The 27,452-nt window shown below is 41.0% G+C and overlaps 1 protein-coding gene across 3 annotated transcripts in view; it reads left to right on the plus strand.

Annotated features, from left to right (window-relative positions):
• LOC104941225 (neurexin-3b-beta-like) overlaps positions 1-27,452 on the plus strand; it is a 122,041-nt gene that overhangs the window by 69,239 nt on the left and 25,350 nt on the right. For 2 of the 3 annotated variants that reach the window (XM_010766291.1, XM_010766294.1), the window contains exons 3-5: positions 2,714-2,885; positions 13,599-13,688; positions 15,191-15,501. In XM_010766291.1, the coding sequence (XP_010764593.1) occupies positions 2,714-2,885; positions 13,599-13,688; positions 15,191-15,501 (573 nt within the window). The remainder of the gene's footprint in view (positions 1-2,713; positions 2,886-13,598; positions 13,689-15,190; positions 15,502-27,452) is intronic. The other variant, XM_010766292.1, reaches the window with a different exon arrangement.

Raw genomic sequence — 27,452 nt, forward strand, 5'->3', positions numbered from 1 at the left:
AGAGTGTGGGAGAGTGTTAGACTATAAAAGGGCATTAGCACATTGCACCAGTAAATTACAACTCTCCCTACTGTAATGCCATATTTAAAATGTTTTGAGAGCGACTGAGAATCTTTGGACACTGCTTTGTATTTATTGCCTCGTGATGCTACTGAATCAAAGCTCCTGTAGCACAAGGTTACACTATATGACTTACTGTGTGTGTGTTTTGACAATGGAGAGTGTGTGTGTGAGTTTGAAAGTGATTTTCGGCCCATCATTTGTTTACGCCTGGAATAGTGGCCATCATCTTTTCCACTAAGAGAACAATAGCCATTTTTCCCCTTTGCTCGGGAGACAATGAAGTGCCTTCTATCCTCGCGAGCGACAGGCCAATAAAAAACGTAATTGGATCTGTCAATCAAACATTGCTGCAGCGCGGGGGTGGGCTGGTTGGCAGGTGGGTGGCGGTGGTGGAAGGGTAGCCGGACAACAGCAGTAGTGCAGAAGAAGAAGAAAAGAAGAGAGGACCATTGTGAAGCATTAACACTCAGTGCCCCCTCTGCACACTGCCTGCCCGGAGGCACTCTGCAACAGTTACAGAGGTGTACAATTGTTGTGTTTTGCTGTTTGTTTGTACCAAGGCCAGGGGGGTGACAATCCGTCTTTGTTTGTAGGTATTAGTGGGTCAGTGATGTGGCTTTGATGCGACTACACAAGAGAGCCGGGGCTGCCACAGACTCTGAAGGTCACCGTGGATGGACCAGAGCTGATGTGTCTGTCTGGGCTTTGTTTGCGCTCAGGCCATCAGACACAGTGTTTTTTCGTACCACAGAAAGGTCCTGTCATTAGTCAGGGGGATGCTTTCGTAGTATTTTTCACGGTCAACATATTCTTGTGTGTGCTTACCTCAGCCTTTAGGCGGATGGATTATTTGAATTTGCCCGTTCACACTTTTATAGTATGCATTTGCGTGTTGCTCTAAACTTTAATGATGACTGCTTAAATTAGGAGCCCATTTACTGCCTCTCTGACTGAGACGTTAAGTGCGATTTCAGATATTCTGTGTGTCGGGCTCCCACTCTCAACCCTACTTCGGCTTTTAGGAGATGTATTTCTGTCTTTGGCGACATTCTTTTTCCATTATTAGTGGGGCAGGAGATTGTTACAGAGGAGAGACCCTCTGATTTTCCTTGCATGATGGTCTCAAGAACAATTTCTCTTTTTATAAATAGAAAAAGGGTAATTCACTCAACAAGTGAGGCGTTAAATATTGTGTCTTGGACCGCCTCGACGGTTAAAAGAACCTGGAAACTGCACAGTCACCACAGGTTCATGCCTACAAAGTCATTTTACTGCAAGTTCCTTCTTCCTTTAAAAACTCCAAGAAAGCATCTGCTGTTTGCACTGTGCCTTAAATTAAGACAAGTATATTCTCCCGCGCCTCTCGACACTTGCCGAGAAACAAAAACAGGATCCTAATTTAGAGAAATAAAAAGAGACATCTGCTGTGACAAACTTGATTTAAAAGTTCATATTCGTCCCTTATAGATCTCAAAGGTAGTCCTCTATTATGAAAACAGCTAAAGTAAGTAAGGCTGAAGTAACTCAAAAAAATGTTGAAGCCTGAGGTCATCCGGGCACCAATAAAATGACACGCTTCATTTATTAGTGTACACACTGCAGCTTGGTATAATAATCCGGTGGTATTATAGTAATTCTCTCCTCTCCTATTGTATTAATATCCTCTTACATTTAATAGAGATCACCAGGTTTATGCATTGCTTCATTTAAGTTATAGCAATCATGCAACGCTTCATTGCCTTCCAGTAAATTTAAGCTCAACATTATCATGGCCTGGGTTGTAGCAGTTAGCCATGCAATGCCAGAGTCTCAGCTGACCATTTAACAATATGTCTGCCCCCTGTGCAAGTCTTCTTCATTTTGTTATGAGAAATGGTCCCTCTACTCCTGCCTTCTAAAGTAGGTAATTACATAGAGAGATTCCCTGTGGGGGATTAAAACAAATGACACAGAAAACACAGCCCTACTCCTTTGCCACTCACTCAACTCTGCTCTAGAAACCTTTTGCTTAACATGCCCATGAATACGCAAGCAGCCACAATAAAACACACTGGCAGATCATGAAAACTAGTGGGGTCGAGGGGAGAGGAGTCAGGAAATGATGGGGAGGAATCACGATTTCTGGACACGGGGAAACTGGCTTAACATTAGGAGCTAAACAAAACATATGGTTTTCATACCATTTGCAAGGACCGCAGCAGAAAAAGGCATCTGTCCTGCCAGTTTTGCAGTGACAGGCTGCAAGGAGCATTACTCATCATTACAATCTCTGCTGGCAGCCTATTTTCATCACATTACAGTGGTATAATGAAGCGTAGCGCTGGCGTCCTCAGGTTCTCTGAGTAGTTCGCCATTAGCACCAGCCGAGGGCATTCATCCAAGTAGCTTTATTGAACTTTTTACAGTTAGTTTATTGTATAATTAATTTGTTACTGCACAACAATAGGTTGTATCTCGGCGCAGCACCAGTTCAATTTCTCTAATTTGTCTAGCTTGGAGACAAATGTGACTTATTGAGAAACATAGCTTTCTGCGAGTAATGCCAATTGCTAGTTCAGAAAAAGTACTGTATTCAAATATGTGGATTAATCCAATGCTGGAATCAGATCCCTAACTTATTCTGTGTTTTTTTTCTTTGTGTCTTTTCCAGGATCAAGGCAAAGTAAGTGTGACATTTAACATTGGGACGGTGGACATCAGTGTTAAGGAGACAACCACCGACATCGACGATGGAAAATACCATTTGGTCCGATTCACCAGGAACGGGGGTAACGCCACCTTGCAGGTGGACAACTGGCCCGTTAATGAACACTTTCCAACAGGTACTGCCTCTTTTTTTTAATATTTGTCTGATAGATTTGTCTGAGTTTTCACCACTGGACATCACCTTTTTGCTTTAGCAAAGGGTTCCAACAAGAACAAATCTGGAATGGTACTTAGGGAACCGGACTTGCACCAAGTTGCTGCCCTGATCCCACGATGGGCCCAATTCCCAGAAATTGGGAAGGCAAATCATATAAATGATAGTTCTAAATGTGGATTCAACACAGGCAAAAAAAAAATCTTTCATTGTTCAACAAATGTCTCCAAATGCTCACACAACTTATTTGCGTATCCGCCTTTTAATTCAGAGTTGCTCCCAAATTCAATGGATTCTTCTAAGGCCAATTCTTAACCCCTCCACCAATTTTCGTGAATGAAACAAAGGTAAAAAGATTCTCCCTCTCCCATTATTCTTGGTAAAACATGTCAAGAGACTAAGTGTCCTCCAGTAACATTAGCACACACTATGCTCCTGTGGGAAACCATGCCTCCAAAAACGTCTCCACTTGCAAGCGCCTCACACCTGACTCTACAGGAGAGGAGCACACCGGGCTACCGTCTTTTGTCTCAGAAGAGGCATTAACTGTGCAACAGCTGGCTGGTTCATTTGGGGAGAGGGATTGAAAGGCACCAAGACACATTTTGTCAGTGGGTAAGCAAGGAGAGGATAGAGGCAGAAACCAAGGGTGGCCGGTTGGCCAGATGAAGCTGCTGCCTGCCTATATCTCTCATTCCCAGGTCAGCAAAAGCAGCACAGCAGCAGAATACAAATGGGGTCATCAAACAGTGCTCGCTCAGGCACTTCCTTCATTTGGAACAGAGATGTGCCGATCAGCTAGCGAGGTGTGAGAGAGAGGAGGAAGGAAGGGGGGGAAAAACCCCTCTCCCGCTTCTACTTAACAGTCCATTAAATTGAGTTGGCTCTCCTGGTCTTTGATATCGGTGTCTATTGCCAGCCAGCTTAGGAGAGGCCACAGTTGTTTCCTTGTTCCCTATTACCCACTCTTCAATTTCACTCAGTCAAACGGAGCAGACGCACAGGGAAGCAACACGGGCACAAAGTGGCAGTTGAGGCGAAGAGAAGTTGGGATGACAAAAGATAATATGAAACTTCATTGATCTCTGAGGTAAGATTGTACCGCGGCAGCAACACATAATTGGACGGAAACAGATGTAGGATAATGTTGAAGATTGAGTAGTTACATTACCAGATGTGGAGCTAATGTGACCAGAACTGTGAATTCCTAGCTAAGACTTTTGAAAACAAAACAAAAATGCTGATGCTCCCCCGATGGTAAGGAGCAAATAAATAGGAGTTGATCCCTTTCACTTCTCAGCCCTATGTCTCAGCAGCCCTACAGCGCGCTCCTGGTTGTGTCATCATCGAGGACAGGGCAGCCTCCTCTCCTGCCGTGACCTGGCACGCTGTTTTGCTCTGGTTCAATGCCAGCGCAGGTGATGCTAATCTCTTCTGTCTCTGGCTTTCTTTTGCCATCGGCTGTCTTCCGCTTTTATTTTTTTCCGTGGCCCAAATAAAGTAGGAAGGGTTTCGTAACTGGATTTCAGCCGCACTAATACTGGGGAATACTGAGAAACTCCAAAACATCTGGGGCACGACATGTTCACGAGTGACATCTCCATCCCGTAGGCATTTGTGGAGGTTGCGGGGGGGGGTTTTTTCAACCATTCTCCATATTTAAAGACATTGTCATAGTTATGTGAAAATGCTTTATCCATCAACGTTCAATCGTTCTATCAATATGTCCGTCAATGTCTATGATCAAAAGATAGCGTCCATTAAAAAATCACTGATAGATGTCCGTTGGGTTTGTGTCTCAGTTTAAAAGAAAGAGGTTTGATTTATTTGAGCTTTGTATTCATTCCTAGTTATTCTGTTGAGGTTCTGTTCCCTTTTTCTGTCCGCCTGCCATTGAGTTGAGGTCGGGGGATCGAATGCGTGGTAATTTATTTTTCTCTTCTGCACAGTGATAGCAATTCAACGATGATTGATTTTTGTTGCCCGCCCTCTCTGCCTTGTAAAGGCGTTGTCATCTCATGAGTAATTACATGTTAGGGGTGCAGACTCATCGACTGCTTTCGCACACTCCTATGCTCAACTTGAAGAGAGCAGCCCGCCGAGACGGCTCTCAGGTCGTTCAATAAACTGTTACCGGATCCAGGTATGCCCTTTCTCCCTGGTGAGGAATAGGTGAGAACAAAGGTGTCGGTGGATTGCTTGTCATTCAAAGCCGCTTGCAAAATAGCCTTGGGCGTGTAAATTGGACATCTTAACAGCAGTGTTTACAAAGTTACACCACCAAAGTACAAAGGCATTACTGTCTGCTTTAAATGGAAGCAGGAGGTTTTTACAACGTGACCTAGATTAATGTTGGGTCTAATTTAAACACATTTCCTTCTTTCTTGGGATAGACCTTAATTATATGATAAAACACTGTTATTGTATTATAGTTACTATCATAGTGGAATTTGGCGATATTGCTAAAGATAGGAAAATAGGCACGAGCAGCAAGACGAGCATGTTCTCTTTGAATAAAAGATTAACCAATACATTTGAATATGCAATTCATTTTTATTAAACTGGACAGCATTATATTTGGAGGTAGTTCTGATATGTTGCCCACCCTTATGCAAACATAACTGTAATATTAGGATATCATTTCAATACAGTGCATCCATCCCAACACCACCACCACAACTTCAGTAATAAACAGAGTTCTCCTCTTTTGACGATTTGAAGTTTGAAGGTAGAATGTCAAATGTATTTTTTGCAAACTGATATTTTATCTAAACACAATTTCCAGGAAGCCCATGATTATAGGGATTATCACAAATAACAATATAACGATTGGGCTTTTGAATGTGAGAGCTATTGAAGCATAACACACAGAATCACTTTTACACAACAATTCCTGATCCCAAACAGCTGCTTACGCGAGTTTTAGTGTTAGTGTGTGGGCAAAACCCTGTTTTGATGACAATGAGAATTGTCATCAATTCCTTTTATTCTGCGTTTCCCCTCCTTTTTCCATTCGTTGTTCCTCTCTCCTACAATCGTGATTTTACTTTTGTGACAACCCACATTACTGCAGGGGCTTGCCTTTGTTTAGTGAGAGGGTTCCAATTTCCTTATATAACTCTCCGAATCCTCGCGCTCTTTGATTTTGGATTACATGATCTTTTGCATGAGTTTGTTTCTTTGAATGAGGGAATTATTAGACCGAGCCAGGCGGAAATCGTGCATCACGTTTTGCCGGAGCTGGCTGAGGTCCAGGCGTTGTCTCAGATGAATGACCATTGGCCTAACTACTCTGCTTGTGCCTGGGGTGATAGCGTGTGTGTGTGTGTGTGTGTGTGTGTGTGTGTGTGTGTGTGTGTGTGTGTGTGTGTGTGTGTGTGTCATCATTTCTGGTCACAGAAGGGTTGGCCTTGTTTTCCTTTTCAAACACACAAATACCTTTATCCAGGCAGCAAGGCACCCAATGCTCCTGCAACCTGAAACAGGCACAATGAGTTGAACCGTTTTTGGAGATATCTGCCAATCTTTGTCTTGAAATTCAGACAAAACAATTCCTCGGGAACGAGATAAATCCCCACGCGTCCCCGGGGCCAAACATGATTAGCCCTATCTGAGACACAATCTCTGTCGCTCTCAGAACCCCGACTAAGCTGAGCGTGGAAGCCGCCAGTCTAATTCATCCTTTCAACATCATAAATTTCAGAGCGACCTGATAAATGATGAATTTACTCCGTGGCTTTGTCTGACGTCGGAGAGAGAAGGGAAAGAGGATAGAGGGAAAAGCAAAGCAGGAAGAAAAAAAAAATGGGAAACGTGGGTGAATAGAGGAGAAATGCAGACAGTGAAAGAACACAGAGGCATTTAATGGAGTAGATGACTGGAATAGGTTGACAGAAGGTAGAAAGAGCTGACGTGTAGACAGATAGATGGGTAGAGAAGAAGAGAAAGGGAGAAAAAAGTAGATTAATGATACCAGAAAATTCTGACTCTAGCTGAAGAGGTGTGAGTCAGCCGAGAAGAGCAAAGAAGGACGATTGTAATGCAGAGAGACGGAGGGGAAGAGAATAAAGGATAGTGAATAGAAAAACAGAATGAGTGACTAAAGAAGAACACATGGATTTGGGAATGAGGTGGGCAGTGCAGGATACACATAACAAGGAAACAGCTATGGGCCGGAACCTGGGGATGATGTCTTTTTGGACAAGGCAGCAGTTTATCAAAAGTACTCATCATCCCCAAATTGAGAAAATGCCAGGAGCCTGTCACAGCAGCCATTTACGCAGTTTTGATGCACTCTCAGGCCTGGCACGGCGATGGAACCCCAGTGAGATTAGTCTGGCAAGTAAACTGAATAGAACGAAGCGAACGACCAGCAGATGACTGTCGGCGTGCCAGTGTTTGTGTTGACTGAACGGCTGCCACCAAAGGGGAAACATTTACATTTTGTTTGGGCTGGGAGGAAACAAGTGGGGGATGCATCCATTAGGGCTAAAAGAGACACAGAAACAGCAACAAATGTGAAATATTAACAGTGTGAAAAGGGTTTGCATCAGCCAGTCAGAAGTGTGAGAATAATGCTAAATATGCATGGTATGCACATGTGGAAATGTAAAATAATAATACCAACACTGCATAGGAATTTAGTCCTACTACTACGTTAGCTGCTAATAATAATAATAATAATGATAATAACTACCAATAACAATACATATTCATTTTACAATATGTTTATGCATTTTAGTACAAGTAAGAAAAACCAAGTATTGATGCACAAGAGGGAGAACTCAAAACACAGAACACAAGCTCAGATTTAGAAATATAACACAAAGGTTACAATGATTATGTGTAGTAAGAATAATCAAGAAACATGATGTCAGAGACACCAGGCTCAATATAATTTAAGTAGGGCTCCCAAACTGGTCGGATTAAGAATCAAAGTCATATATTTTTAATGGCACTTAATCAAACAGCACTCTTTGCAAGCCTTTAACAGTTGGCACTTTGGTATAAATACACTTTGAAATGTTTTCCTCACAGCATGAATAAGAATACAGTACGATCATCCACTGATTTCTAGGATAATAATATCAGTTCCAAACACAATACGTTCTACTTTTTAATTTATCACATTGGACAGATCCCCTTAGATATTATTTATTAAGAATTGAATGGCTAAAGTATTGTGTATACTAAGTGTTTATAATAAGAAAACAGAAATGAGGTTGTCTGTGCTGGAGATTTATAACCAAACAAGTTAACAAAGTTTAATCAAAGGCTCAATCATTATTGCATAGTTGAAACAGACTGTCATGATATTGACATGTATTAAAAACATTATTGAATGTATAGCCAAACCACTAACTCACATCTGTAATCAGTCAATACAAACCGGTGTATTTCCAAATAAAATGAAAACTGCTAAAGTCATACCAATACATAAATCTGGAGATAAACATGTACTGTCAAACTATAGACCAATTTCATTGCTCTCACAGTTTTCCAAAATACTGGAAAAAATCTACTATACAAGACTAAATGACTTCATCACCAAACATAACATACTCTATGAACAACAATATGGTTTCAGAGCAAACAGAACTACATCATTTGCAGTTATATAATTTATGGAACACATTTCTAAGGCAATAGAAAAGAAAGAATATGCAATAGGGATATTTCTGGACCTTAAAAAAGCATTTGACAAGGTTGACCATGAATTATTAATTAAAAAAATACAGAGATATGGCATTAGAGGTGTTGCACTATCATGGCTATTCAGCTACCTACATAACAGGGAACAGTACATTGAACTACAAACCCATAAATCACAACTACTGCAGGTTACATGTGGGATGCCTCAGGGCTCAGTCTTGGGGCCATTACTATTTATTCTGTATATTAACAATATATGTGAAGTATCAAAAACTATTAAAACCATTCTTTTTGCAGACGCTGGAAGACCCCCTTTAGTGCGTGTGTCGGACGGAGGGTACACCAAAATGATTCCACCTTGGCCTCGGACAACCAACCCAAGAACCGAGAGGAACCCCGGAACCCGTCGCGAGAGATACATATAGTCACCCAAAGCTGGCCCTGGGGGGCAGCTGAGCCCTAAGGATCAGGTCCAGTACCTCGTGGATCAGACGAATGTTCACCATCTGGACTCGGGGGCCAGGTAGTGTGTCATGAGACGTCTCGCGAACGCAGCCCTAATGAAACATATAACATAAGCAATAAACCATCTACATGGGGTCAGTTCAGATCTGAGCCAATTCGACAACATAAGACCGATCCCAGAGCCATGAAGTGATAGGGAGACACGCGAGAGATACAAGAGTCTTAACATTCGCGTCGCATGCATGATGAAGTGTGGACTGGTGGTCCGGTGACTTAACCATAAAGTTTGTCTATGAGAGAGAGATCTTAAATAGGGTGTCCTTCAATCTTGTCGTGTCTGTGATTATGTATGTGCCCATATAGTATAAGTGTGAGATCATACTAACCATCGGGGAACTAATCGTAGCACTTGTGAGAAAATCCACCACCCGACATATGTCTGTAGCGATCATGAAGTCTAAACTGACTGGTAAAAAAGGACCGATCGGTAAAGAGACTCAGTCTCCGCGTAACTATCGTACAACGTGTACCACATAATACGTGGAGAGTTAACCAAACTAACAGATATTACTAATGAGGTTCCTTGAATAAATTTAACGGCTATGACCGCATATATGATTAACCTGGTCGAATAAGACCATTTTCACTCAGTAAGGGAAGAAACATAAGGCCCAGCTTGTGGCTGAAGAGTGAATATGCCGTCTCTGAACGCAATATAGTACGAACGCAAGTTTACAATTAAATTAAAAACCCAGTTCTGTGTCTAGAAGTGAGGGGAATCTAAAGGAACTTTAGGTAACAACTGTTGTAACCAATCGACAAGATTTAGTCATGGGTGCCATAGTTCGTTTTTGTAATCTCTNTCCAAATCAATAGCAATTCTGAATAAAGCCAAATACCTAATTAATCAAGCTTCCTTGTTTATGCTGTACTGCTCCTTCATACTTCCATACATGATGTATTGTGTGGAAGTTTGGGGGAACACATACAGAACAAATACACATCCTATCTTCATCCAGCAAAAAAGAGCCATACGAGTTATACATAAAACTACGTACAGAGAACCAACAAATAAATTGTTCATCAAACTAAAAACACTAAAACTACAAGACCTGGTTGACTATAAAACTATTCAAATTATGTTCAAAGCCGCAAATCAACAATTACCTCATAATATCCAGGGACTTTTCACACGGAGAGAAAGCATGCACATGTTGAGAGGAAATTGCATTTTCAAAAAACCACCCGTACAAACAAATGCCAAACTTCATTGCATCTCATCAAAAGGTGTTAGTCTGTGGAATAACTGTAATGATGCACTGAAATATTGTACAAGTCTATCTAAACTGAAAGTATTATTTAGGAGCCAAATCATTAATGGTTATGAACAGGACCTGGAAAATCCCATTTGTTGTTATTTCTTGTAATTGTAAAAGTAATTTCTTTCTGATTGTTTTGTCAAAAAGCAAACAAATTAACAAGACAAACTTGTCACTGATGACGATGACCTAATATTTTATCTATAAGAAAAATATATGCTAGAGGGGGTAGGACCAGAAAAGTTTTTTTAAGCTTCTTCTTGCCCCTGTTGAACATGACAGAGACTATTTGAGAATTATTATTGTTTTTTTTGTTATTATTCTTTTTTTTTTTGTACTTTGTTATAATTATTAATTTGAGTGAGAAAGACAAAGGGGGAAAAAAAGAGTGTATATATATATATATATATATTATTGTTGTATGTGTTTGTTTCTGACATGTTCAATAAACTGACTAAAAAAAAAAAAAAGGTATATATGTGCAACCTAATAATAGATTTTTAGATGACACCGAAATATGAGAAATAATCAAACACATAATGTTGCTTAATTTCACTGTCCTCTTTGTAATGAAAGCTTCATATACAAATAGCAAAATATGTGTCCACTCTGCTTTGAAAAAAATATTGATTTTATAATAAACAATACTGCTTTTATTGGTGAGGTCATCCATTCTGGAGTCACCTTTAGAAATTGAATATCAAATTGACAAACTAGAGAGATTGTTCTCATTAGTTGGATAATTAGCTTGTGGTGTATTCATTACAGGGGGGGCTGTCACCTCATTAATCACCCAGAACAATGTAAGAGCTATACCTGAGACCAAGCCATTAGCAGTGCAGGCCAAGCTTACCCTGCATTCTCTCAGTTTCAGATGTGATTTCACTCCAGCTAAGTGAACATATTAGCAACGCTTTGTAGACGCTGCACATCCTCCCCTCTGTGTTATTCCCGCCCCAATCCATCCCTCCACCTACTTCCACGAAAGTCCTCACCTTTCCGTCAGTCCTCTGGTTTCTCATGCAGCCATCGTACCTCCCTATGTGGTCCTCGTCCAATGGAGAGTGTATTTGGCTGCCACCCGAAACCTCTCTGAGATCAAAGGAATAGGGCTGGAGCCCTGTGAGTAGCTGATTAACCTGCTGGCACGCTGCAGATACGGTCCTTTAGCTCCTGGAGATCCCTCACAGCCATATCCACACACATCCCGCCCAGCTGGCTTTAAGCTGAGAACTTCGCCAGTTTTTTATTTTTCTTCTCCGACAGGTAGAAAGGACCGATAGAATAGAGGAGTGAGGAGAGGAAACTGATACGAGCATATGGGGTACCTAACTACTTTGCAGCATGAGTGGCTTAATTAACAGTTTAATGTAACTGTGGTGTGCTCCCTCCGTATATGCAATTGTATTCAGCAGGTGGGAACAGTTGGTATTCAGATATGCAGGTAATAACTGAACCACGAAAGAACAAAAAGAAGACTGTGTAGAACAAAGACAGGCATTATATCTTACCCAGAAAACACACTAGGTCAGGTGGCTCGAAATTGGCAGCCTGGTCTCACTCCAAGGGCGTCAAAGACAGACACCCCCTTAAGTGTGTATGAGACGCACTGGGCTTTTGGCTATTCCAATGTAACGGGCAAACAAAAAAAGATCAAAAGTCCTCTGAGGGTTGAAGGGAGTTGTGTTTGATTGGTCTAACAAACACAAGGGATCGGCCTTTGTGTCCCGTGGTTTAGCCCAAACCATGTTTTTTTAAAACCTAATAAGATAGATCTGTTGTCTACCCTAACATTAACAACGCAAAGGGTGCTTTAATATTGACTTGAATGTGGAAGAACTTTTGTTTTTACAGCGCCTTTTGAGTCTTCCGAATTCTGAGGGGTTCTGACACCTCATGCCAACATTTAATAGTTCACACACAGTCATACATCAATGGCAGAGCGGCTTCACAAGCTGCCAAAATGCTCATCATCTAGTCCAACGCTCATTCACACATACTCTCCACCAATAGCTGTGCCTTTGGGAGCAATTTGGGGTTCAGCATCTTACCCAAGGACTGGATAAACCAGAGATCGAAACCACCGATCATTGGACAACCCACTGTACCTCCTGAGCCTCAGCCAAGCCATTATAGTAGAGGCTTCTGCCCAAGAGTGAAAATAGGGATGCACTCATGTTGCCTTGAGTATGTGTGTGTATAATGTAGTCAGTAGATAAATCACCTGAGAGACTCCAAGCAGCATTTCCAGAAAGCCTTTTCTCACAATTGTAAAGCCTTGCCCTTTCATTTGTGTTATAAATCATGGAATACTCATGCCCCTTTTTCCTCCAAATTCCCATCTGGTTACTGAGTGACATCATGGTGTCATTATTCTTTAAAGGCTTCACAGTCTTTTGTCGTACCCCAAAATATTCAATGTTGAATGTCCCAATCGTATTGTCGGTGTCTTTTAGGGAAGGCTCGGTGGCAAAATATTTCAACCTGGAAAATACACAATGGAACATGCCAGGAAAAATACTAAGCACACACTTAGCATTCAATGTAAAAGGTGGCCTATCAGCCGCAGCTGGGGTTCAGCTGTTTTTTCTCAAAAAGACCTCCCACCATGTCGGTAATGATATCATTTGTATGCATTGTCCTCCTCGAGTCTTTGTCGCTGTGGGACTTCTCTCCCCATAGGTCTGCAGTACTTCATATTACCACTTCCTCCTCCATCGTTGCCCCCTTACAAACCTGCTACACAGCTCTTTCCTTTCAAATACGCTTCCAACCCAATCATTTCTTGGCCCTTGAAATATTAAAGCAGGTGGTGTCCAGTGAGAGAACAAGTGCATATTAATTATCTCCAATTTGCTACACAGAAAGGCAGTTAATGCATGTTCTAGCTTTTTAATGTGATGCCTATTGTCTTTAGTATGCAATATTATGATTGTATTATGTAGACTGGTTGTATTTCCTGTGTTTTCACCTTTTCTTGCAGGTTGTTTAAAAAGTGTGTCTTTTCTATGAGTGCTATGAAAATGTGCTTTTAGTCTATGGATACTTTGTTAAATATTGGTGTGGAGTGTGCTGTATAAATATACATTTAAAACGTAAACTAAAAAAACTCATCATAAAGCTTTTATAAATTCTTCTAAACAAAGATAAACATCGTTATAAACCACTGTATAAATGTTTGATGTCTGTTGCTGTTGCCGACTGTTTCAAGCTGTTTGTTAAACTCTCAAACTTTAAAGGCAACAGCGACATTGAGCGCTATCAAATGGCAAATAAGAAAATCCCGTTCAAATATACCCGGCCAGTAGAAGATTGGCTTCAGGAGAAAGGTAAATCTCTATCGACCTTCTAGAATGTTTCTCTTTTTATTTTTCTGTCATTTCATCGGCTTGTTCCCTTTCAACCTCTGAGAATGAAAAACCACCCCTTAAACCCTTTTTAAAAATCAAGTAAAAAAAAAGAGTTCTCTCCTTTGGTTTTTATTTTTTATTTCTTCCCCCTTTTTGTCATTGTCATCCTTTAAAATTGTGTTGAATCATGGTGTCCAGTTAAAGGGACTGGGGAGAGCCTTTAAAACCATGCAAAGATAAGTACTGTGTGCAAAATTGTCTAAAGGGACAGCATGCAACAATAGGCTTGGCTCAAATCCTCTGCAATGTTTGAGAACAAACTAATCAGTGGGCATACCCCCCTGAAGACCTTCCAAACAGCAGGTGTTTCTCCCTGCTGTAATGTATCTGATTTTAGTCGCACACGATCAAATCTCCCCTTTTTGGTGATGGAGAGCTAATTGGAGCCTTTTTGACAGCAAAGCCTGCCAACGTGCCCTGATAGAATTTTCAATCACTGAAATCAACCTTGTTTATGTTTAAAACATTTACGAGGATTAAAAGAAATCTACTCCTGCCTCTCTTACTCAACATAATAACATCATAAACTGCTTTTTAAAGTCCATTGCACATAAAGATCTTAACCTGATTATAAAGTCCCTTTAACAACTGCTAAAACTCAGGTGTGAAAACCCCATTACTGCTGCCTGCATGACTCCACACGTGCTATTTCATTTTTCGCTTCTGTGACATGTACGTACTCTCCCTGTCATTCCTTGTGTATTGTAATTGTGCAAATAAGACAGGCATGCAGTGCTTTCTGTATGTAAATTACACAAATGAGATTTTCAATTATGATTCTAGTATTGCAAAAGTTTGGTAAATTTTCATTTCATAATTAATGCATGAGCACTGTGTTTTGACAAGGATATTTAGACGTCTCCTAATGAAATTCCACATGACATGTAGTGAGTGTGTATTGCTCATACTTTATCATAATATGCCAAACCCTGTATCCATATTTATTAATCATCCTACCGCATGAGTCCACTGTTTTGTCCAGAGAATATTAAGCGTGCCTGTGGAACTTGTTCTAGCTCATTTTTCCAAAAAAGAATGTCAATACCTGCATGTGTTACGATAAAGCTGCTATAGCTGAATGGTTTGTGTTGTTTCCAGCATTAGCTCTTTCAGGGGGCTTTTTCTTGTGTTGTCCAAGAGAAAAAGCCTTCCTATTGTAGATAACAGTGCATATAGCTGCAGGCTTTTAGAGTGAACAGAACAGGTGGGGTTGTTGAGAACTGATACTTGAGTTTTTTCAGCATGTTTCATCACTTTTAACCATTTTACCTCCATCCTCACTCGTTTAATCAAGCGGTAAATCCATAATGGTAACAGACATAGTCTTTTTCCGTTAATGCTTTTTACCCGTAATAAAAAAGTAGTTCCTCCGCTTTTAGATCCCAAGCGTATAAATACTATCGTTCCTCCCTCCGCGCCAGGCCGGCAGCTGACAATCTTCAACACCCAGGCCACGATCTCCATCGGCGGAAACGACCGGAAGCGACCCTATCAGGGCCAGCTCTCCGGCCTCTATTACAACGGCCTCAAAGTCCTCAACATGGCCGCCGAGGGCCACGGCAACGTCAAAGTGAACGGCAGTGTGCGGCTGGTGGGCGATGTGCCGGTGACCCGGGGCGCCGCACGCACCACCACCTCGGTGCCGCCTGAGATGTCCACCACCTTTATTGAGACCACCACCACGCTCTCCACTACGACCACGCGCAAACAGCGTTCACCACCCACCATTCAGGTAAGGCAGGCAACATGTGTGCTTCAGTATGTATGTGTGTGGTGAGTGACGTTAGTTCCAATTCAAAGATGGTTCTGTGTGTGTTCCAATCAGGATGGCCAATTGTGGCTAAAGATTTCACGACAAGGATATAATCACAATATCTAAAGAGAATTTGGAGGGATAATTATAAAATTCTCAAAATCCGATTTTTACTGAAGGAGTATTGTAGCCAAAACAGAATGCACGATAAAGATATTATCATATTATTATTTTATTTTTTGTATTATTAATTTGCAAAAGAACACTCCAAAAACGAGTATATTGAGGTAGAGGGAAACCACAAATGAAGTTGGAAATTATTTAAAAGTTGCTTCTATATTTATACAATATTGAATATGTTCGAAATAATTGATATTATTAAACTCATATCTCATTTTGTAAATATCGTCAAATGATTCTTACTGAGCTACAGTAATGCTTTTTTTATGTAATCCATATAGTGAGTGCCTTTTCAGGCCCAGTTTGTAGAACGATTTGAGTCAACAATGCAAATAATATCCTGAACTTATCTTAAAGGAATAGATCGATATTTTGGGGGATACGCTCATTAACTTCCTTATCCAGAGTTGGATGAGGAAATTGATACCCCTCGTATATATGTCTGATGAATATGAATCCAAGAGCCAACAGCTGGTTATCTTAGATTAGCGCAAAGACTGGAAATGGGGAAAACAGCTAGACTGACTGTCTGAAGATAACTGATAAGATAGCTGTCTTTATGCTAAGCTAAACTAACCGGCTGCTGGCTCCAGCTTCATGTTAACTGTACACTGTATCAACTGTTGTATCTTATTCTGGACAGGAAAGGAAATTATTGCTCTTCCAAAAATGTCAAACTCCTTCCATAAACCCATTGGTTACTGCCCAAAGTGTTGGTAAAGTTGCGTTCAATTGCATTGCTCCTTGAGAAACTTGAGTGTGTGAGCTGAATATTTTGTCCCCTAATTATCAGCTTTGAAAATGTGATAAAGTGACATGCCAAAAATTCAAAAGCCCTCTCCTCTATTTGATGTGTTTTTGTGACTTTTCTGTGAGTGGGTGGATTGGAGCGGCGCTGCTTTTTTTCCCCCTTTTTGATCAGCCAAGGTCAGAATACTGTATTTCTCAATCTAAGAGGATTGCATGCTGCTGCTCGTCGAGGTGGGCAAAGCCGGCCTTGCCTCTCTCTCTGTCTTCTTTTCTCCGTCCATCTGTATCTGTCATTCACCCACTCCGGCCTAACAGAGGCCTTTCTCCAATACCTCCTGACTCGAAGCCAATGAATGTCACCGCCGTGCCAAGAAAGTAATCACGCCGAGCAGTCCTTTGACACCCAGAGGACAAATTGAACCATTCGTTGTTCATATTAAAGCAATAACTCTCCCTCAGGGGGGGTGAGACAGGGTTGTTGGTGGACGACAGACAGGGGCCGCTGTTATCAGCCTCTTCACCTCAACAACAGATTGCCCGGCGTGCAGTGATGGCCCTTGACACTTGTATGTCTCTATCAGAGTGCAACTGTGTGGGAGTCAGAGACAAAGCCACTAAATACCAAGAAAGGCCCAGTGTCAAGCTCTCATAAGTGCGGTTTCGAAGTTCCGGTGCAAGAGCAGAGCAATCCATATTCTTTTCCGTCTACGCGTAGCATGAGTAATGCGCGATGATGATGACTGAACTGAGATACATTACACCAGCATCTGTCTCCGGCACCATCAACAAGGTCACATCGGATCAAAGAATAACGTGGCATCGCTGGGAAAATGGCATTTCGTGTCATAGGCTATTAATATCAAAGGAAGTCAATAAGTTGCCTGCGTTATGTGAAAGATCTTTTATACACAGCATTCTCCTTTTCAAGGTGAAATGATGAAGCTATACCACTTTTGTCAATACCCAAGATGCAGCTGTTTGATGCCAAATTATCTTTGGTAACTACTTTTTTTTTTGCCCTCCCTAACTTTTCCCTTTACTTCCGAGAGCGTGCTCCGTTCCTTCTTCTTCTACAACCTTCCATAGCACTTTGATTCACACCGCTGTGTCGCGGAATTTCATTTGCCAAGGCCTTTAATTTTACTGTTCCCAAGTCGGCTGTCAAACACGGTGGTGTGAGAGGTAAAGAGAGGACCTGTACCAGTTTGGCAGATGTCTCCACCCCTCAGGGTAGTATAGGGCCGTACAGGGAGTGGAGCTATCATTAGTGATGTACCGCAGTGCTGGAAGAGAGCAATAGGAATCTGACACCGAGCCGGAGTCCAGTGTGTGTGCAGCTGTTTTAGTTGAGGGTGTGTGTAGACTTTAAATGTGTGTGTTTCAGTGGCGAACCGTCAGGGCCTTCAAGGTATTCAGAGAATACCCTGGAACACTCAGATAAAACAAACAAAAAATCGATTTAATTAGATAAATAAAATGTTAAAAAAATGTAGTATTACAGTGTTACGTTGATTTATTTGTCCTTCTCGGACCATGGTCTACGCATTTCAGTGGTTTTGTGTTAGAAAAGAAAGCAACCAATCAGATCTTGTTCTGGGTCTCTGGTAGAATATCCGCCAACCAAGGTATTCTACATCCTTGATAGAATGCCCTGGCCGTTGCACTGAATGAGAGCGTACATTTGGACTGACAGTTTGATCAACCAATCAGATATTGATTTGTAGCCAATGGGCGTATTCTTTCAGAGTTTCCCTCGGTTCCAGGGTACTAGAAGGCCCGGTAGTTAACTGGCTCGAGACAGAGGATCTAGATGCGACGAAGCAATTCATGCCGTTCTATTGTTTTTAACGTTGAAATGGCAAGTGCAACAGGTGAAGATGAAGTTCTTGCGGAATTGTTGTGAGTACCCTTTTCAAGACGGCAATTCAGTGAAAAGACGGACATTATAACGCCGGGGGGGGGTGTTTACAGAAGGTCCAGTTGTGATAGACACGGTTAGCCACTGGTGTGTTTTGATATCTTCACATCTATTATTGGTCCACTTCACCAGCACTAGCTGTTTCTTTTTCCGAGGTGAGAAGTGACGAATCCCCTGACATCCCAGGATCAACCGAATGAGAGACAGGGGTGGGAAGTGGAGAGAACCAATCTCACGCTTAATTAATGATGGCTCCGCCGGGACGCACCGACAGACACCATTCATTTTCTTTTACTCTCTTTCTCTCTGTCTGTCAGCATGTTACTTGGACACTGTGTGACCTCAACGGGGTCTAAAGACTAGCGTGGACAGGAAAGAGACCGTTGTGGTTTAGAAGATTTAACTTCAGCTGTTTTAAGTATGTTTTACAAGCTGAATTTACAGTCATTCACTAAATATGTAATGCTTTACTTACTTTAATGGAACAGCAGTTCATATGCAATTTTCCCACATTTGTCTTTCCATTTATATATTTTTAAAGTTGCAAGAAGACAAATGAGGAAACTTGTTTGCTGTAAACATCTTCTTGCAACACTGAACTTCTGAATAAATTGTAAAAATGAAATACAAATGATTCCCTTTCCTAGTGTTGCTAAGCTTATGAAACATTCCCTAATTGAATGTTTAAACGCACAAAGAGAAAACATGGAACTTGTAAACCTTGAAGTTAGACGTAAGTATTTCAATTAACAAGAAGCACACAAAACTAAATTCAAAAAGAAGGTTTATATGCAACATAAGATTCCCAATTCTGATAATAATTCTACGAGTTCTATCTTCAGAATTCCACTTATAGACAAAATAAATTGTAATACAATGTAATGCTTGGCCATAATCAGTTATTTTTAAGTCTTATTTTGTATTGAGAGCGTTGGGTAATAAGCAATATCTTCTTGCATCACAACAACCTTTGGATAGACGTGGTAAATCAGTAAAATAATATCCGTTCCTTGTGTTGTGGAGCTTTGAAACACTCGCTAATTGTATGTTTGCACAAGAGGACAACATAGCTCCTGTAAACCACAACAATCTGTTTCTATAAAATGTAGTCCAATGATGTCTGAGCGTTAGGCTAGAAATCGTTTTTTCTCGCCATGTCATACCTCTTTGTGGATATGATACAGGGCCTTAGACCTGGCATTACATATGTCAACAGACTGGCACATTCTGAAGAAGAGCGCCCACGCCCGCCCACTGTCACGCTCCCGAAGCCTGCCTGACTTCTAAAGACTCAACCCGAGTCATCGTTCTGTGTTTCATCCGTTTAACATTCGGAAAATCTCTTTGATCATGTGCCTCAGTGGAGGGTGACTAATGCTTACCATGTTAGCTTTACCTCCCTGCCATAGACTCTTAACATAACGCTGTGTAAAGCCGTGGTGACACAGAAATGCTAACATAATGCGAAGATAATGCTGCGTGTGACATATGCACATTAAACAGCTGCTCTTTAGAATGAACAGAGAGGTTCCCTGTGAGAAATCCTGACACTCAAACAGCCCTTTATTTTTCTCCATCCCATCGCCATAAATATTAATCAGTTCTTTATTGACTTGGCAAGACAAGTAAATAAGGTTGAGAAAGAGCAATACAACAGTCAATAAATATAAACAAGAATAATGGAATAAATATTGTGCTCTTACATACCTGTTTACTTTAAGCTTTGTTTTAGCCTCAAACTGCTTTTAATATGGCAACGTGTTCTCCCCAAAGGAATAAACCATTTGACATGAGCTCTGTTGGCTGTCTGAGCTCAGTGTTCATACAGTAAGTGGTTGGTGTTGAAGTTTAAATGGCATGTCACTTATTCTGGAAGTTAAACATTACTGATTCAAATGATACTTGTAGCTTATATAATGAAAAGAACCAGTATGAACGACGGGAGATGATTTCCCATTAAAGGAAAACCACACCAATTGTACATTCAAAAGGTTAACGTATTTTGGAACCACAATTTAAAGTTTTGAGGCAACATTTGAAACTGGGTTTGGAATAAACCTGTGTATTCATTTCCCATTCAAGATAAAAGGGAAACTAGAAGTGCATTCGGTTAACAAAAGTGAAAAATATGCCTGGGAATAGTCTATCCAAAATGTAATGGGTTCTTCCTTGGCCCATGCTAGATCCCTCCATCAAGTTTCATGAAAATGTGGCCAAATTGTTCATATAATTTATACTTTTTTCTCCAACAATGCTGCTCTATACCTGTGAGTAAGAGTGTTGATGTTGTCAGAAGTTCCTCACTGCAAATTCAATCGTCAATCCCATATTGATCTTCTGTTGTGTTGGTTATCCGTCAGGGTGACACACAGGTGGATGAAATGCCAGTATTACATTTAATCAAGCCTCTCTAAAACAGGTATAGCTTGTTAAGCACCTACCTAAGCTTTTCCAGCTGTACAGAGTACTGGTTGAAACCAAAGAATAGATTTCACGCTCTCTGGTTTGATGTGGATAGTCAGTGTGGGAATACTCATTTATGCGAGTCTGTCTATCAGGGGATATCGACGTCTCTCGTACTCAATTAACTCGCACTGCTGGCCTGAGATGTTTGGGGACAATTAGTACAGGAGGCTGCAATCTAGCGTACCGTGGGGCAACACGGCTGAGGGTGAGACACTGAAAGTGATTTGCATGGTTGCCGTGTTAAAGAAATTGCTCGCGTCTATCATCTTCAACGGGCCCGGTGCTCAGGAGACAGGAAAATGAGAGGTAAATTGTGTTTGGTTTAATTGGCCTTTTTTCTGCTGAAAAGCGCATTGGATACACGTTTCATAATGACTGCATTGAATGGACTCTTCTTTGGCACCTAGATCTGTATCTTCAGATGTTCTCTAAGGTGTTTTGATAGATAGCATGAGGTGCAGGGTTGCAGGAAGTTTAAGGAGACTGGGGGAATCACGCTGCAGAGGTCATGAACCAGAATCAACTCACACTGTTGCGAGATTAGATTTTGCACACTTAAGCTACCATGATAGCCTACTTTTTTTTCCATCACTGTTTTCCCCGACTCGCCTTTTCTGTCTAAAGTACATCGGGGATGATGCTTAACGCCTGGGGATATAAGATAATCACTGATTTATTCTCTCTTCGAGAGCTAGTGAGGAAGGCGCTGTGCCGCGCTCCGCGAGTCTCTACGTGGAAGTCTGCTCCATGATGTTTGATGTGTGTTCACCTGCTTGCGTATGCTAGGGCGGATCCACCTGCTATCAGTCCTTTTTTATTTTCAGTTAGTTAGTCTCTGTGATCACCCTCCTTTTAAAACCACCGCCCATACCTGCCAGTAATTACATAGAGGTCAAACTAGTAGGCAGGTTTTCACAGCGATGTATTCTTTATATATTTTTTCCCTTTATTTGTCTTTTTCTTTTTTTGCCCTGCTAGGCCCCCTTTCCTCCCAGTGAATTCTGGGAGATGAATGCTGGAGGTCCGCTCGTTGCTCACTAGGTCCAATTAGAAGACAGCAGAGCGATGGGGACCCCGCTGCTGTGTGTGGCTCATTAAAGGAATAGAAACACACACACACACGCATGCAGTTTCTACAAGGATCTCTTAATCTTTTTCTCACACATCATGCACACATCCACAAGGAAATTAAGTTACTTTCATACTTAAGAGTCTGTCAGCTCTGTTGCATCCACTTACATTGTTATAGAACACGAGAGGATTTTCAATGCTGAAAAGTTCCCCCCCAATCATCAACATGACAAACTCATTCCAGCACTGTCAGGATTTGTGTTCCTTTCACCGTTGACGGAGTGTGTGCAACACTCCATTACGACTTTCTCTATGAATGTTTCATGCACGACACTATGTACAAAGAGCTACTTCCATTAGACTTCTCTGCGTGAACGTGTTTGTAGATGTTTGCAATTTCATGTCTGTAGGTCATGTGTGTTTGCGAGTGTGTGTTTGTGTGCGTTCGGGGGCAGTTTGTGTCTCAGTGTGTGAGAGCCGGCAGCTAGCTCCAGGAGGTTTTCAACCACAGGGGGTTTTGTAATAGATGTCCCCTATGCCTCACAATACAGCTTATAGAGATCCTCCGGGAATGCTTGTATATGTGTGTTTGTGTGTGTGTGTGTAAACCTGCTGTCTTGTCAGCCTCTGCTGTCACGGCGGGGGTACTCAGACACCAAGGGGCAAGCAAACAGCACACATCCGTTACACACCCAAAGAAACAGATGCGCACAGGGCAGCAGTTTGTTTGTGAGCTGACCAGCAGGACGTCACAGAGGCTCGAGGTGGTACAGCCTCGCCTCCTGCTGAGCTGCCTCCAGAGATGGCTGACTGGTTATAAGGTGACACATTTCCAACTGAGAGCTCAAACTTACATCTGAAGCGACAAAAGTGACACTACCTGGGCCCCAGTTCTTCTCAACAAGGACGATCTTCAAAACACTTCATTTTGTAGGAGGAAGTGGACGCGCTTCATTTATCTATATGTAGAATCTATAATCTTTTCTTTTTTCACAGTGGATAACAAAAATATTCACAAAACAAAACGTATTGACAACAAACTTAAGTAATACTTACGTCATAAGAGGGCGAAAAAGGAATAGAAAAGGGACGAATAAGAGAGTATATTGTGCAATCTATAAAATAGGTCAGAACAGAGCACACTTATGTATATTTGGGGGCCAAAATACCTCTGGGAAATATTTGATTAATGTGTTTTCTTCAATTGTGAAGTTTAATATTAGGAAAGAATATTATTAAAATGAAATCCTTATAATATTTTCTCCTTATTATTTTCATTGTTTTATAGAGACCTAAGGTCTTATTAAAAATATCTATTACAATAACACTTCAAATCAGATAAGTCACAGCATTCCATTTGTCTTTTTTGTATTATTAATATCATCGGCAATAAATATGAAGCTCATCCCTGCAGTAGAGCTTCCACTTCAGAAGACATTTTAAGGTTGGAAGTCGGGTTCTCCGCCTTAAAGGGGCCCTATTATGCTTGTTGGGGTTTTCCCATTCCTTTAGTTTGTTATCTAGGTAGTTGTGCATTTAAAAGGCTGAAATCCAAAAGTTCCCTCGATAGTGAGTTTCTCTCCCACACAATCCTGAAACGCCTCCATTGGTCTCCCTTGTTTACGTCCTTAACATAGTGACATCACTTTGTAACAGTCACACTTCTATTGGCTAGTGCTCCAACACATTTTAAGTGATAGGCTAAGGGGCGAGACATCTCTGAGCGGTTGGCCAATCACAACAGAGCCGGCCAACCAACCAATCAATCAGAGCAGACTGGGCTCTGGTTTCAGACAGAGGGTGAAAAGAGGTGCTGCAGCATGAGAAAAATAACACAGTAGAAGCTCAAAAAATATATATAAACCTGAAAATGAACATAATAAGGCCCCCTTTAATCATCTCAACGTTTACCCTTAATATCTATGGTATGACTTTTAAGGCGATTGGCCTGGAGTTTACCTGCTAATCATGATACTGGCATGTAGTCAGTTTACAAGGACAATGGGATTCATCATTAACCAAAATCCCAGGTACAATAAATGCTGCAGTTTCATGAATCGACTTAGACTCTCCTGAGGATTTTTCTCAGGAACAAATTAACGAAAAAACGAAATCGGTGATGAGGCTGATTGATAGTGCTAATGAATGCCAGTTCCAGCTAAATGCAAATGTTTAAATGCAATTAACTTTTAGCCAATCACTTCAGTCAAGATCATTTACTTCTAATTATAGAGCGTATCTTTGAGTTCAACATTACAATTGTGATTTTTTTTTAAGCATTCCAGATGTTATTAATGGCGTACTCAAATCCAGATTATTATAATTATTATTTTAGTGAAGATGTAATCTATCCTGAGCAGATGCCAGAAGTCTTGCATGGATTATCAAAGTGGAACAGTTGGTACTAAATCCCGTGCCAAGACATTTTAAAACGTTGAGAGGTTGCTGTGAGATTCCACACTCTTGGTGGTGTTTAATTAACTTTTTTCCAGCACAACGGTTCTGGGAACAAAACTATTATAAAAGTCAAAGTTCTTTTGCCAGCACTTTTTTAAGTTACTCTATATCAGGCTCAGAAAGTTACAGCTTTTCCCTCTTTAAAAAAAACCTGCCACTTATTCGCTTCTGCATCACTCTCTTTTGGCCCACAGGATTATTTTTAACTCATGTTCCTTGTTGTCTTGCTTTAAATGTATCTTCTAACAATTTGGAATATGTCGTGATTAAGGTTTCATGAGAAGATAAATATTACATTCCCTGCTTACAGCATCTCAGAAGTCCCCTCCTTGTTAAGTGGCTCGCCTCATATACTTTTTAAGTTAAAATAAAACCCAGCCGACTCCAGTGGTCATTAGCACGATAACTTACAAGACACAACATCACACACTTAAAGTAGCTTTAAGTAATGTTTTAGTGCTTTTTTTTGCTTTTGCACCCTCTGACATTTGAGCAAAGGCTACAAATGTCACAGAGATATATGTTATGCACACACAGACATGAATGATACCATTTCATAAGATTCTCACAGACGGAAAATAATCATCATCCATCCATCCATCTTCTCCCGCTTATCCGTGGTCGGGTCGCGGAGGTAGCAGTTCCAATAATCATCATTTTGAAGTATTATCACTACACCCCATCAAATGAAGCTGTATGTTATAATGAATCATCATTTGAGTTGCACCTGGTGAGTTTCCCACTGTGGTGGTAATGAAGCTATGTAGTTGTGTGAATGTATCTTTGTATGAGTAAAAAGCACAGCGAGATAGCGTCTTTGCGCGAAAGGTCCCGCCCCTTGTAATTTCCCTGGAAGCGTTTCAGGCATTTTCAAGAGTGTTGGAGAGAAACTCCCTCTGGAGGTATCTTTGGGATTTTAGCCTTTGCAGACCATTTACATGCTCAAAATGACAGGAAAGGGAAAGGCTCAAAAACATAATAGGGCCTCTTTAATTAAAGATGTATCTCAGAGACGCAACCTTTGATGTTCCATGGCAGTCATTTCTTCTGTTTCGTTGCTAGACTGTTAACAAAGCGCGCTAATGTTTCTCCTCCTGAGAACCTGTTGCTCCTATCAGTGACGGGTAAAGGATAATTGTATGGATCCATGTGTCTGCGTGCATGCAATTACTGTTAGTCCTCGTTACATGTGTGTGAGTACTGTGGGAGGGCTCAGACGTACAGCATATTTGAAATCATTTCTCCACTGGTTAATGATTACGTTTCAACTTTCATCCTCTTAAGGGACACTAAAACGAATGCTTAATTTGGTTTGCGCTCATTAGGAATTGGACCCGATGGGACCCGCCGGCTAATTTTAGAGATGTGAAGCTCCCAGCATCAGCCATTACATAACGCCTACATCGATTTGGCATTACAGCCTTGAAGTCGTAATAGCCTTTGACTCTGAGAAATACATCAAGATTGAAGAGGGACCTCAAAATCTAGTCTACGGGGATAAAAGTGAATTGTCCAATTTATTTCCGACTTAACACATTCTCCATAGAAATTCAATAGCATTCCATATTGAACCTTACTTATTGATTGTATTGTTGTATTTAGTGAGGTAAACTCAGTTTATTGATAAAGTTGTTAAGTCACGAACAACAGCTCAAACACAAGTCCTCCTAGATGTCGTCAATCAACAGCTATTCACAATGTGGATAACATATAATTACACCAGACAAAACATTAGAAAACATTGTTTAAGACGTATTAAGTTACTGAACCTTTGGGGGTTTCCATTGGCGGCAGAGCAAATTCATTGCAAAAAATTGAATTAAGTGAGCCTAACAAAGCAGAATGAAATTGTTTTATGAAAATAAAATGTGCACGACTTCATAACAGAGATCTCAAGAGGACAACAAGTGAGGATCTGCATCAATTCGCAATGAAGATGAAGATGTTATGGGATGTCTGTGTTGTTCACAGCCACAGGGCAGCAAACATTACAATGTATATGAAGTATGAAATAATAAAGGGGAACAGCACAATAAACAAATAAAACATTTTAAAGCACAACAACAAAAGCATAACATTGGACATGTGTATTTTGCTGCTTGCTTTAGCTTGTTGCAAAGTTCTCTTGTAATCACATCTTGGATGCAAGCCCAGAATGAGAATGTTCTTGATATTTGGTTTAAACATCAAACAATCTTTATATCACTGGATTTAGCCTTACAGTATGTACAGTATGTATATCTACTCTCTACTTTAATCAATCAATCAGGCCGAAATAAAAAATAATGAATAGTTGCAGCTTAAAAAGTGAAACTGCATGTGTAAAGTGCAACTATGAAAGTGATTCTAAAGTATTAAATAAGATCCTAAATTAACAATGTACTTATGATCCTGCTATTTTAGAAATGCAGCCCAATTTACTCGGATTTCCTTGTTTAACTGTTCATTTTGCTTCATGAATCATGCCTTTAACAGTCTCTAAGTAAGACAAATGTTTTGTTTAGAGTACCAGTCTCTGCAATATCTTGAAATCCTCAGTGAAATGGAGCCCTTTTCCATCCGTCCTTGGACTGCCCCCCCCCCCACCCCCGGCTCTCATCTTCTCTCTGCCTCTTCTTTCGTCACGGCTTTCAGCTTCTCTCACCACCACATCCACGTGAATTCCTGACTCCCTCTTTGAAGGGGAGAACCACAAACCATAACTCTGAGCTATAATCTCTGCTCCAATTTCACCTGCAGGATGGCATGCTCTTTTTTTCTTTTTGCTCACCTCACATGTGTCTCTCACCCACCACCCTCAGTCTTTCTGCTATGCTGCCTAGAGTGTGTGTACATGAGTGTGTGTTTGTCACAGGGCTTCCCTGATGACCTTGTACACTGCGGCAGGGGGGTGATTAAGGATCAGGGCCAAAGACCATTTCCTTTTCCATGGGAAGATGAATGACCCTGTTTGGAAGTGGCTGCCTATGGCCTCGGGGCAATTAGAGTTGGTGTGAGCCAGCAACCCTCGCTGCTCTGTGTACAAAAGCAGGTCCTTGAGAAAGGGAGAAATACTCAGGCACACAACCCATTCTGCTGAAACCAGCAC

Source organism: Notothenia coriiceps, unplaced genomic scaffold (genome assembly GCF_000735185.1).
Source record: "Notothenia coriiceps isolate Sejong01 unplaced genomic scaffold, NC01 NC01_scaffold00003275, whole genome shotgun sequence".
NCBI classification, from domain to species: Eukaryota; Metazoa; Chordata; class Actinopteri; order Perciformes; family Nototheniidae; genus Notothenia; species Notothenia coriiceps.